Source organism: Eublepharis macularius, chromosome 13 (genome assembly GCF_028583425.1).
Source record: "Eublepharis macularius isolate TG4126 chromosome 13, MPM_Emac_v1.0, whole genome shotgun sequence".
Lineage (NCBI taxonomy): Eukaryota > Metazoa > Chordata > Lepidosauria > Squamata > Eublepharidae > Eublepharis > Eublepharis macularius.
The window spans coordinates 53,699,165-53,713,130 of record NC_072802.1 but is presented as its reverse complement, the minus strand read 5'-3'; the positions used below and the strand labels follow the sequence as shown (position 1 = coordinate 53,713,130).

At 44.0% G+C, this 13,966-nt stretch overlaps 1 protein-coding gene across 1 annotated transcript in view; it reads left to right on the top strand.

The window, feature by feature from the left end:
* Positions 1-9,745, top strand: part of TBX5 (T-box transcription factor 5) — a 54,940-nt gene extending 45,195 nt beyond the window's left edge. The window contains exon 8 of the mRNA XM_054996698.1: positions 9,114-9,745. Within this exon, the coding sequence (XP_054852673.1) occupies positions 9,114-9,700 (587 nt within the window). The 3' untranslated portion in view covers positions 9,701-9,745. The remainder of the gene's footprint in view (positions 1-9,113) is intronic.
* Positions 9,746-13,966: the final 4,221 nt, after the last annotated feature.

Here is a 13,966-nt window from a genome sequence, read left to right as displayed (position 1 = left end):
GCTTGGCCCTCAGTTATACTAATGACACATTTCTGGTGATGTCAAGGGGCGTGACATATGCTAATGAGTTATGCTAATGAGTTATGCTAATGAGCTCCTCCAGCTCTTTTTCTACGAAATGATCCCTGGACATCATCAACGATGTCCTGAAATATCTTTTCTGCCCTCATGCCTTGCTTGGTTTTATACTAAATATCCAGCTTGATATTGGAGCAACCAAAATGACAATATGATTGTGAGAAGCTGTGTAGGCCCTGCATGGCTTGCAGCGCTGGATTTAGAGAGATAAGGGGAAGTGAAGAGATGAGATGCCATATCTCCCCATGGCTCCTGGATGGGGGCAATGAGGGCCAGACAGAGATGTCATGGGAGTGACAACCTCAGGCAGTAAAATATCCCGGTCCACTTCTTTATTCCTAATAGCTGCATCCACATGTTATTCGATATTTTGGTATCAGTACATTATGACAATTGGGTTGAATTATCCACAACATGGACATGGAAATTACTGCTGTAGCACAGCTAGAATGAAATATCCAGTGTTGTGCAGATGAAGACTGCTGTTTTTAAATCCTGGGAGGTCATTTGCTGATTTCTTCATGTTCACGCCTGCTAAAGTTATAGGCAAAGTTCCTGTTTCTCTTGTTGACTAACAAATATATCTGGTCTAAAGATGCTCATGGCCTTAAATGTCCTGTGTCCTGGTTCTTAGCAGCATTGAATCAATGGAACTACACACTTAATTCATTTTTAAAAATTAATTCTGCCCCATCTCTACAGTTTAAGGTGCAATAGAAAACTTCCAGTTCCAAAAAGCTACCGGTGTGACAGACTAGCTATTTTTTCAGAGCTGAAGGCAGCTGACAAGACAGATCACATCTTGTGTGTGTGTGTGTGTGTGTGTGTGTGTCCTTTCAATTCACTTTTCCCACCAGCAAATGTGGTTTCTGCATTGTGTACTCCATAAAAAGGGAATCACCTCTAAAAAATTGCCATTTACCAGCCTTGATTGGGTGACTAGTATTGCAAAAAATAATCATATGTACCTTCACAGTTTTTGGTCCATTGTGACCTAGCTTTAACAACATACTTTTTCAGAGGTATTTGAAATAATAACCTTTGACTCATGCTATAGTTTGTTTCTTAACCTTTTAAAGAGTCATAGGATTTTTATGTTTTTAAACACGTATCTAAAAATAGAGAGAAGGCTTAAATTCCCAACGGGAAGCCAACCCCATTCCACCCCACCTCCCAATGCTTTACAACTTCCCAAAGTGAACCCTGATCCATTTCTGATCCTCTCCATCTTTTCCTTATTGTCTATTCCTCACTTGACTTCCAGCAGATTAGGTTCCATGTATATATTAACAAGTGTTGTCACGTAACTATGCCTTACACTGAATCAGACCTGGTAGTGACTCCAGAATGTGACTGTTATCTGACCTCTTTTTAGAGGGAGGTGGTAGGTATTGAATGTGGGATCTTCTGCATATAAAAGCATGTGCTCTACCACTGAGCCATGCCCCTCTCCCTACCTCAGCCCAAATTCAAGGCAGTGTACAATAAACAGCTAAAATTAGGAATGAACAATCCATACAAAATGTAATAAACTAAATTAGTAGAAACTAGGGTTACCAGCTCTGGTGGGGAAATTTCTAGAGATTTGAGGATTGTGTGCCTAGAGAGGGCAGGAAGCTCAGTGAGGATGTGATGTCACTCTAGGACTTCTGTTCTCCTCAAGTCTATGGTATACCATAGAGTCCATCGTTCAGAGCAGTCATTTTCTCCAAAGGAAATTATCTCTGTAGTTTAGAGATCAGCTGTAATTCTGGAACAATTCCAGGACCCACCTTGACATTGGTAACCTTGGTAGAAACTGTTTAACAAACTTGCTACACATTCTAGTTTGGAACCTATAAGTTTTACAACTATTGAAAGAAGACTGGTCCTTTTCTGAACACCAAATAGGCTTTGTTGGGGATTGTAAGATCCATGTGAACAAAAGCCATTTGGGATGGGAGCTTCAGCAAGAAGGGGAGTCAGGCAAGATGAAGCTAAAGAAAAAAGTAGTATGATCCATCTACTCCCTTATATGATGTCCCAGTGAGGTGTCAACCCAGAAACTCTGGTTGCTGACTTAGTTTTTGTTTAAAATCTCAAACCTGACTGGAGTTTGACGAAACCATGGTTTATAAACCATGGTTTATTTTATTTCATTCAATTTATATTCTGCTCCCCCAAAAGCAGGCTCAGAGCAGATCACAGGTAGTAATAAATGCAATAAAAAACAAATAGCACAAATTAGATTAAAACATGTTAATCAGTGCAATAGAGTCTAAAACGGACAGTTGTGCCCATATTGCACATCCACCAAACATTAAAACACATCCGTGGGGCAGGGTGGCCAGCTACCAGATGGCAACAAGCGGGGGGGAACACTCCCCCCTGGTAGGAGGCTGGTTTTTCAATCTGTCCGCTTCAACTCCCATATGCCTGGTGGAACATCTCTGTCTTGCAGGCCGAGTGAAAAGATAATAAATCTGGTTGGGCCCAGGTTGAGGCAAGGTGAACCTCCCTAGGTCCAGGGACCACCAGTACGTTTATCTGCTGGGCGAAGCAGTCTCTGGGGAACACATGGCAAGAGGTGGTCCCACAGGTATGCTGGTCAATAGTCCACTAAGAGCTTTAAAGGTTAAAACCAAAATCTTGAACCTGGGAGTCAGATCTCAGAACTTGTCAGCCCACAGCCCAGGTAAAGGACCTCTGTCATCATGGGATTCAGTTTCAGGCTGCTCTGTTTCAACCAGCCAGTCACAACCTCCACAGCCCTGGCCAGATTTTCTGGAGCGGAGTCCAGCTAGCCATCCATCAGCAGATAGAGTTGGGTGTCATTTGCAGCCCAATACAAAGCTTCACACCAACTGGGCGAGGGCACACATGTAGATATTAAATAACATCAGGGAGGGTATTGCCCCCTGAAGGATAACAAACACTAAGGGGTGGCGAGGCAATAACTGCTCCCCCAGTGCAACCCTCTGACCACAACATCTCAATGTTGCCCTTAGTTGGTGAATGGGCTTGCAATGAGAGAGAAGTGGCTCTTCTGTGTATGTGAAGATCTTTATAGAACCAGCACCTTGGAAGGGGCCTGCAAACTGGAAACCAATTAACATTTTTCCAAGAAGGGCTTCATCTATGTGTGCCAAACAGTGCTGTTCTACAGGCACTGGGCTGCATTTCATATCAACTGAAACTTCTGGGTTGTCTTCAAGGGCAGCTCCATGTATAGCCCTTTGGTACCAACAGTTTCAGTTCAAATACATTACAGAGAACAGCCAAGATGGAATACAGAGAGTAGAACACATAGCTGCATACAGGCTGAATCCACATTCAGGAAGATAACTGGTGCCTGAGATAAAGATAACTTATCAGGTTAGGAGGCCACCGAAAAGGATTCAGGATTAATTCCAATACTTAAATGGCTGATGCAAGGTTATTCAGGGGACGGAGGGCTTGTGTTTAAATTTGATGCTGTTCTAAGAAGCATCTGACCCCAACCCACCCAAATATTGAATGTCCGAGGCCCTGGAAGGGAGAATGAAAACCTGGAGAACTCCAATACAAACATGTGCACACTGACAAACATTTTAACAAGAAAGCAACTCAAATGTTAACCCTAAAGGCAAAATAGTGGCAAAACAAGGACAGCAGAAAACAGGGACTGTTCTTTGAAAACTGTGGGACAGCATGAGATCTTTTCTAGTGTGTCTTCTTGAGACTTGAACTCCCTTCCCCTGCACCATCTTCTTGGTGCTAGACCTCTGAAACTCTCCACTCTGAGTAAACCTCTTCCTTTTTTTTTAACATGGGCTTTTTCTTCATTGTTCTCTGTGTATATTTCTTTTCTTTTCCCTAGTCTGAATTTTTCCTTTTGACTCCAACTGTATCTTGGGCCAGTCTCTCCCTCCTCCCCGCACCACCAAACCTACCTTGTAAGGTTGCTGTAGGGATAAAATGGAGGGTGAGAGTACTATGTGTGCTGCTTTGAGCCTCTCAGTGGAAGGATGGGATAAAAAACATGTGTCCTACTTAGTGTAATTCCCATGAGCACGGTACCTAATTTTGATTGTGCGCCATGATGCACATGGAGAAGAGACTTCACCCTTTCCCCCATCCATTTTCCTAATCTGAAATGGCCCCAAAGGAGGTGTTACTTTGCCCACTGGGGAAAACAGTGAGTGATAAGTGGAATGCATACTGGCTTGATAAATTTCAGCTTTGGCCAGGTGCAATGTATACACCATGCAATATTGGTGTAGCTGGTGTAGCATCGTGGTTAAGTAGTTGGGCAGTGATGCGACACTTTGCTTGTTCAAATCTCACTACTGCCATGAACTTTGCAGGTTGCCTTGGGCAAGCCACTCCTCTCAGCCCCAACTCCTTAGCTCCCCAGCTGCATTGCAGGGATAATAAGACTGACTTTGTTCACTGCTCTCAGTGGGTACTAATCTGTCCAGAGGAGCAGTATACAAATGAGCTGGTATTATAAATTAATCTAGGAAACTGGTACAGTTTAGGCATAGGTTGCTATTTGTGTGAACGTGGGGTCAAGCTGGGTGAGTTGCTAGAAAATCTGTAAAGGGGATCACCCCAGAATTTTGAAAATGCTGAGATGCATCTCATCAGCTTTTCCACCAAAAAGAGAGAGGAGGGAACCTCTTTGGACCACCCAAAATAGGTTTGCAACTTTGGCTTTGGAAATTCCTGGAGATTTGAGAAGAGTGGATTTTGTAGAGGGGAGAGAGCTTAAAGGGGATGTAATGCTGTAAAGTCTGCCCTCGAAAGCTGCCAATTCTTCCAGGGAACTATAGCCAGGAGCTGTAATTCTGGGAGAACACCAGGTGTGGCTGGAGGTGTGTCTCAAAGGCTGCACTGGTCAGTGTGGACAAATGCCTCAACGAATAGTATTTACACTGAGGAGGGGAATCACAAGAGATAAAGCAGAAAAGCCGGGAGGATATAATGTGCTAATATCACTTGCATGGGACAGACCAGAGCCACATGGGAGGGGGGAAAGAGTAGATTTTAAATCTCTTTTGTGCTGTTCTTCTTTTTACAGATAATTATAGTGCTGGGGAAGGCTGTTACTTTCAATCATATGGAGGCAAAAAAGTGAAAGTTCACCCTCCTCCCTACTCCCATAGGGCCAGTCTGGACTGTGTCCTCTGCATGACAAATATTAGTATTTTTAAAACACCGGGAGGATCTAGAACTATGAGGCACCAAGCCGAACTAAAAACACACCCCTGCCCTTGGCATAGTGGTCCAGCTCGCTCTGGATTAACTTCCAGCCAATTCCCTCCCCCAGTATCCCAAGGTTGTACCCAGCTCTGATGGCCAGTATAATCTGCCGACAGAGAGGCAATCCATCATCTGTCTTCTGTGTCACAAAGTTGATAAAGAATCAACAAAGGTTTCCTTCCAGTTTTGGGATTCCCACTAAGTGGGTGGCTCCCCTTGGCTCCTTTCCTCCCCCCTCACCCACATTATCTAATTTCCTTGCATTGTCACAGGCAAGAGGACTATCTCTCTCCCTGCGCATCTCCCCCCTCCTCAATCCATTTGCAGTACGCCGAGCCCTGTGAGGTGGCTGGTGGGGGCTTGTCCTCCCCTTTTACTGTCTCCTCACTATCTCCCCCATGGCGGGAGCTTTACCAGCCGCAAAAGGCTCTTTTATCAAAACTGCCACATGCTTTTATCCTAGAGAAGCCGCATCCTGTCAGATAACTTCCGGCATGTTCGGTAAATCTCGAATGGTACGGCTCTGGGGCATAAACTGGCCTTTCCTTGCTCAGCTTTTCTTACATCCATTCAGGAAATCAAAATTAATTCAGCATGTTTTGACAAAAAAAGTGGTCTATGAAGTCAGCAAGGAGCAGACATACTGTTGTATATAGTAAGCAAGTGGTCATCGGCAGTGGGCAAGTTTGGCGGTAGAGCTCATCATTTGCATGCAGAAGAAATCCTCAGCTTAATCTTCAGCCTCTCCACTTAAAGGACATGCTTTCCAATCAGAGAATCATAGGGTTGGAAGGTACCTCCAGGGTCATCTAGTCCAACCCCAATGTGCCCTGTTTACAGGGGATAGATGCCCTGAAGTATTTGACCGTGATAAATCATCACCCTTTTGCTTTTGCCTTATCAGGGACACATTCTTAAAGCAGTTGTCATTTTTTAGAGTGTGGCTCATTCTTTGGGAGGCCACCAAGGACGTCCAGGGTCACTACACAGATGCAGGCAATAACAAACCACCTGTTATGGCCCGCTTGCCTTGACACTCCTCTGGGATTGCCATGAGTCAGCTGTGCCTCGAGGGCACTTTACACGCATGAAGGGACTGAAGTAGAGGGGCTTGGGAAAACTATTGTTTCAGCTGCTGCTCATGGGAATAAGCCGTGTGGAACTGGATGGACTAGTGGTGTGATTAGATGTTCACATAGCACTCAACATAACCCTGTGCTGTATACTCCCTGCAATCTGAAGCCTAATGCATCAGGGTGAAAGGTTCTAATTTAGCTTGCTCTTCTAGTTTTCTCATGGAAGATGGGGCTTTTAAACATAATGATTTCCCCCCTTATGCTGTCTGAAGTGGTACAGTCCAATCTCTCCTTCTAGGACTCAGTGGTATCATTCTCCTGCATGTACTGATCCAAAGAGTGCCAAATTGGGACCACAAAGATGGATACCCAGGATCCTGTACCAGTGGGATTCCCTTTTCTTAGGCTGTCAGGTCCTGCATGCACAGTTTTGCTCCTTTTCATCTACATGCTTCTCATTTGCTGTACAGACCCTGCCTGTCCTATATTGTGTAATTATTCATCCTGTGACAGTATCTATTATCATCATCATTACAAGCCCCAAGCTAGACTGGAGCATCTCTGATGCTTCTTGCAAGAGGAAACTTGGCCTCAATGGAAAAATCGGTGAGAAAGGAGATCAGCTGTTGTAATCCCATGCTGCTTCTTTTTCCATCCACTGCCCTATCTAGCAGCCGCCTATTCTTGTGTTGAGCTCTCCATAGGGTGCCATTTAGAGAGGGCAGAGGAGATCGCCCCACCCACCCACCCCCATTTAAGACCACATGCTATTGCTAATTCTGTCGCTCAGTTAAAGAAATCTTCATTGATTGACCATGTGAGTTTTAACTGGTTGATTAAATCTCCAAATGATTAAATCAATAACTTTGAGGAGGAAAAGCTGGCTTTATTCTTCATGCAGAGGTGTTGCAGCAGGTACCTTAGAAAAAGCATTCTGTGACACTGAAGGGCCTGTGGCAATGAAGAAAGGAATGCCTCTTCTGAAATGATGCCTTTAGTTGCATTTATGTCACTAGTAACCAGATTTTTTCACATGAGAATCACTTGATTGTGCTGTCTATGAAAATTTTTAAAAAGGAGGCCAGAGTGCAGCACAGAAACTGAGAATAATCCTGGGTTGTAGGCATCCTGCCTTAATGTTGGCTTGGTTGTGTCAAGCTTGTGGCCATAGGCAGTAATCCTTGGGACTGATATATATATCATTTCAAGGACCCAAAGCACTTCATGATCATCGTTTCAGGCAGGTAGCCGTGTTGCTCTGTAGTAGAAGAGCAAGATCTGGGTCCAGTAACACCTTAGAGACCAACTAGATTTCCAGGCTATGAGCATTTGAGAGTCAGATGAAGGGACCTTTGACTCTTGAAAACTACTGGACCCAAATCTTGCTCTTTATGATCATAGTCATTTGTAACCAGCGCCTGTAAGGGCAGCCAATGTTGTTCTCCCTGTGCTGCAGAAAGGGGGGGAGGGGCTGATGTTGAAGGGCTTCGCTCAGGGGTGTTCTTAGTGATTCTTGGGCCCAGGGCAAAATGAGAATGGGGAGAATTGCTGCCCAGGCCCCAGAGGGTGAGAATGCAACGGCCCCACCAGCTCTCCTTCTTTCTCTTTTTGTTGCGGGAGGGACAGGGTCAGCCTGTTAGGGAGAGAGCTCTGTCTGTCCAATTGTGACAATTCTCTTATAGACCATGGTCTATGAGAGAATCATTATGATTGGACAGACAGTTAGAGGTCTCCATAACTTGCTGCCTGAGAGTCACCTCCCCTCCCTCCTTTCCCCCAAACCTCCAAAAGCCAAGAGAGAGAAAAAAACCTTCCACGAATGGCTGCAAGCTTCAGGAGAGCATGCCTTCTGCTGCCAAGTGTGCTGGGATTGTCCGGTTCTGTTGGGTTTAGTTAGTTCTTTCTAGAAGGCTGTGGGTCAGTGGTTGTCCTTGTGCATTTGGTTAAGACTTCTTTGTCAAGAAGAAAGCATGAGATTCCCCCCTTACCCCATAGGATGGAACGGGGGAACCTTGTTCAGGGGCCCATAGAACTGGAATCTTTGACCCATTCTTCTTGAAACTGGGGAGGGGGTCTTCAAAGGACAGCCAGCCCTCACTCCACTGCAATTTTAGTACAGTTTGCTTGAAAAACAGCATCCCATCCCCCCAAAAGATTCTCCCATAGGAAATAATGAAGCAAAATATATTCGAATTCTCAAAAAACCTGGATCCAAATACCAAACCTATATTTTTGGACCTGAATATCAGAAATACTGATATTTTTTAGGTTCCCAATACCAGAATTCAAAAAATACAGGGTTTTTTTTAGTGCACACATCTTTTCTTCTTTCTGTCGCTGTGTTAACTGTTTATGAGTTTTGTTTAATTGATGTTATAACATGTATTTTTAAAAGCTGTTTTAATGCTTTTGATTGTTTGCCAGGGACCATAAGTTGGGTGGAAAGGTAGCATAAAAATGTTCTAATAAATGTGTGAATGAGCATTACAAGTGAAATACCAAGGCTAGGACACTTATATTGCTGTGGCATGTGGTTTTACAGGGACTAGGTCTGGGTTACCTTACTAGACTTTCAGTTGGATGTTGTCCACGGTGACTTCCCCGTGGAAAACTTAATTCCCAAGTGGGTGGTAGGCAGGGTGTCAGCCTTGGATTGGGGCCATAGGGCATGGGGGGAAGAATTCAGGCCCGTTTGCCATTTCCCCAAATTGTTCACTCTGTGCTTCCTTTCCTCAGATGAAGAATGTTCTACCACGGAGCATCCTTACAAGAAGCCCTACATGGAAACATCCCCGGGTGAAGAGGAGTCTTTCTACCGTTCCAGCTACTCCCAGCAGCAGGGACTAAATGCCAGCTCCTACAGGACTGAGTCAGCTCAGCGCCAAGCCTGTATGTATGCCAGCTCTGCAGCACCCTCAGAGGCAGTGCCCAGCCTGGAAGACATCAGCTGTAACACGTGGCCCGCTGTGCCCTCCTACAGCAGCTGCACAGTGACTGCCATGCAGCCGATGGACAGGATCCCCTACCAGCATTTCTCTGCTCATTTTACCTCCGGCCCTTTGATGCCCCGCCTCGCCACTGTCGCGAATCATACCTCTCCGCAAATTGGGGACACGCATGCCATGTTTCAGCACCAAACCTCTGTTCCTCACCAGCCTATCGTTCGGCAATGTGGACCGCAGACAAGTATCCAGTCCCCTCCCAGCAGCCTCCAACCACCAGAGTTCCTCTATTCCCATGGAGTGCCCCGGACCCTCTCCCCCCATCAGTACCATTCTGTGCACGGAGTGGGCATGGTGCCAGAGTGGAGCGAGAACAGCTAACAAGGCAATCTGGAAGAGAGGCTGGGAAATTTCGCTGCAAAACCATCCGTGGTTTTGTGAGACTGGTTTTAACTGAATGTTTGTATCCAAGCACTCGAGAGACGGACAATGCCCTATCAGGCCAGACCATGGTATTGTATCTCCTCCTTTTTAATTCCTAAAGGCCATGAATGAACTAACCACCATATCCACCCCCAGCAGACCCTACGCCCAGACACAGAGTTTGCATTGCTCCCACATCAGCGTTTGCCCTGTACGTTTCCCTTTTTGTTTTTAGGTGACTCACAGGATTTTTTTTTTTGCTGCCTTTGACACAGAAGAGTGCTTGAGCAAAAAACATCTAGAACACGTTGCGCTTTCTTTCTTTGGTGTTGATATTGACATGTTATATAATAAATGATAATATATATAGATATATATTCTTTCGAGTCACTCGGAAAAAAACGTCCCTTTCAACAGTGACTTAAAAATGGGTGGGCTTGAAGAGGACGTGGGGTTTCTCTTGAAAGTTCACACTGGAGATGTGTCATCCGATCCCCAGATATGTAAAAAGGAGCTGCAGGGGGAGGTGCTGTTATGGATCAGGACCATGGTGCTGTGTGCAAAGGAGGGCATAACTCTTTTTCTCCCGTGCATTTGCCCTATTTGCTCCTTCCTGGGTGCTTTAAGCCCCGAGGGGTGGGGACGACGACAAGGCTCCTCTGTTGTGCCTGTGTCTTTCCCGTCCCAGAGGATAAAGCAGTTGGGCAGTAATGCAAGGAGAAAGAGCCCCCAGTACCACGACCCCAATCCAACCCGCTCTCCCCTTGCTGCTGCTTTTTCTTCTGAACTTAACCTTTGGGGAATCTGATTGTGAGGCCTCAGTGTCGCATGTAGTTTGCCCCAAATAAAAGGGGTGGTGGGAAGGGCAAGTATTCCACTTCCACAGGTAAGACCATTTTACCTACCTCTGGCATCTGCTTCTAGACTGACTTTTCTCCCCTGTGCCGTTTGTGTCATAATCTGCGAATGCTGGAGAGTTCCAGAACAAAAAGCATTCATGTCAAATTAGCGACAACCTATTGTCTCATTTCTTTTTCTTTATAGCGAGAGAGAACTATCCTGATTTTTTTAAAATGGCTCACGTACCCGTACTGCATTTTAAAACATTAACCTTCCTTGGGGCCAAGCTTGGGTCTTAAACGAAACACGCAGCTGCTGCTTAAACGGGCAGCTGTGTATCTGGCTTTTCCTCTATGTGTTATTGCCTAGAACTTAACATTCACTGAGATCATAACACTTCATTTCCCTTCCCCAGCTCTGCATCCTATCATAGGCTGCCACTTGTGGGGTAGGAAAATGTGGAATGTTGTGATGGCAGAATATAGGTAAGTTCTACTAGATGTCATTGGGAAGAGCAACACATACACACAGTTGCCATTTTTGGTTGAATCTATGTGTTTAGCATTGAGTGCATCTAATTTGACCCGTAGAAGCCTCTTATCCATGTCATTTTCTAGGAGAAGAAAACAATGGCTCTGTTTCTGCTTGGCAAACATAGCAATGATCCCGTGATAAAGCAGGGGTGGGGGATAGACCTGCAACTCGTTAAAACTGGGGAGAAAAAAACCCAAGAGGTTGAGGAAAATGGGTACTAAACTTACAGTAGTATCATAAAGTCAGTAAAATATACTGCACTCTTTGTGCCACAATAAAACAAAGGACCTAACAGCTGTCAACAGTGTCTGCATCGGGGGTGGGTGGGCGTTATCGCCACACAGCGATAGAACATATTCCTATGCCAAAAAAGTGACTACACACCCAATGAGAACTTGTAGCTTGAATAGATCCTTAAAAACGTTACCCACAAATAAAATTCCAAAACTGCTGGTAAACTATACTGTCCCATTGAACCAAGTGCATCCTATAATCCTTTTATAGAACTGTTTCAAATAACCTAAACAATTATAATATTTTAATATTAAATAAAGGAGATAACCAAGCTAATGTGATATTACTGTCTACTTGTTTAAAATTTATGTATCATTGCCTTTGAAGAGCAGACTTGCTCTTTATTCATTTTCCCCTCAGCTTCTTTTGTTTTTTTTCTCCTAATTTCAAAAGGAGCCTTAAAGCCCAGCTTTGTTCTCAGAAGAGCAGCTTCAGATATGACACCGTCTCCCCTCCACCCAAGGAGGGGTTGGTGGTCAGGAAGGTTAAGTGCACCATACTTTGCATTTTCCCTTTCATCTGTTTCACCCCAAACAGAACTTTTGTATCCATTCCCCCCCCACCCGAGAAATATGTAAACTGTTCTCCCCTTATCCTCTTTTTCCTGTCATTTAATTAATTACTGACAAGAAACCATATCCTCTTATTCCATGACTGCTGCATTTACTCAAAAACCTTCAGTGCGGGACTTTGCTGAACTTTTTTGAAATCCAAAGATATGACATCTACTGCCTCACCATTCTTCAGTCTCTCAAAGTATGTCAAAAGATTGGTGAGGCAGGACTTCCCTTTGCAGAAACCATTCTGATTTTTCCTTTGTAGGGTTCATTCCTCTACATGCTTAATAATTCTGTCTCTAATATGAGTTTCACCAACTTACCTAGATCAGATGTTAGGTTAACTTGCCTATAATTCCTGAGATCCTTTCTGGATTCCTTTCTTTAAAAAATCAGGGGTACATTTGCTATTTTCCAGTCCTCTTGTAAGGCAGCTGATTTTACTAACAAGTTGCATTGTTTTATTAGATTAGCAGTATCATATCTGCGTTTCTTAACAACCTTGACGTGTTTACTATCTGCACCCGGTGACTTGTTTGAATTTTTCTGTTGGCCTCTTTGCTTCTCTTGGACTCAGTTCTTCAGATTCATTCCCTGAAAGTACTGGTTTTGGGGTTGGCAACTGCCCATATCTTCCACAGTGAAGACAAATACAAATGATTCATTAGCTTCTCTGAATCTCCCTGTCTTCCATTAGCAATCCTTTCACTGCTTTGTCATTCAAGCCATTTGCTAGTCCTGTTTCAACTTCATCGGTCATATCTGAAGCTGCTCCTGGGAACAAGAAAAAGTGCATCCACCAGTGCAATTGAGTTAAATAGCCATATTTGCAGGAAATGTTGAATTAATATTGGTATCTCCTTTTTCATGTACATTTTTTTGTTAAGTGAGAGGGGGAATGCATTCACTTTGCTTACAAAAAGCCTTTCTGGATTTGTCTACACTGCTTATTTATATGAGTTTTGTAACACTTTAACTGTCATGGTATGTAGGGAAATTGTAACATGGTGCTGAGAATCTTTTCTCTCTTCTCCTCCCATGATGGAACTACAATTGCCTGGGTTCCATGTAAAGAAGAGAACAACTATTTAACCTGTTAAATTTTGAAACCTAGATCCAACTCTGTATGTCTTCAGCATTTCCCATTCTTAAGACTGATGTATGTGGGAAAGTAGCTATTACTTTTTTCCCTGGGGTGAGCCATTTTGTCTGGGATAGCCAGTCATGTAATTAATCCTCTTGTCACCCATGTGAGTTTGCAGTGGAAGGGTAACAGTGGCAGGTAAACAGCTCACAGTATGGAAACAGCTAATTCAGGGGGACAATTTGAAGTAGCCTTCATTGAAGCTGTGCCAAATATTCAGCAGTTTTGATTTGGGGAATGAATGTAGCAAGTTTACAACAATTGAATTTTTTTCCTCAAGGGAATGATTAAGTCCCTCTCTGCATCCTTCTCATCCACTTCCATGATAGCTGCTTAGTGCACATAATTCTCTTATCATCTCTATTCTCCACACTTGGAAAGCTGTGCTTGTGCAGGGCATGTCCTTAGACTGTACAATAGCCATAGACTTTCTCCCCATACTGTCCGGTGCCATTACCTCTCCTAACATATGCTTTTCCCTCCATCCTTGTGAAGCACATGGACAATCCACCTAGTCAATGCTGTAGTAGGCCTAATGATGTCACAATGCTACATCTGGTAAGATGACATCATTGGATTCCGATAGACAAAGTAATGTGGATTGATGCAACCAACCAGCTGCTTCAGGGTTATTGGAGGCAAAGGAGGGCAGTGAAAGTTAGGGCAATTTAATCAAAACATTTTGTCAACAAGTGCCAAAAAAGTCAACAAAATCTAAAGTATTTGTCAGCAGTGGTTAAAAAACTGGAAGAAATGAAATAGCAGTTTCGAATCAGACCTGGCCTGCACATTTCCAGTTGTTTGACCATTATCTGTCTTCTATCCTCTTTTAAAAAGAAAGACCCCCACAGTGAT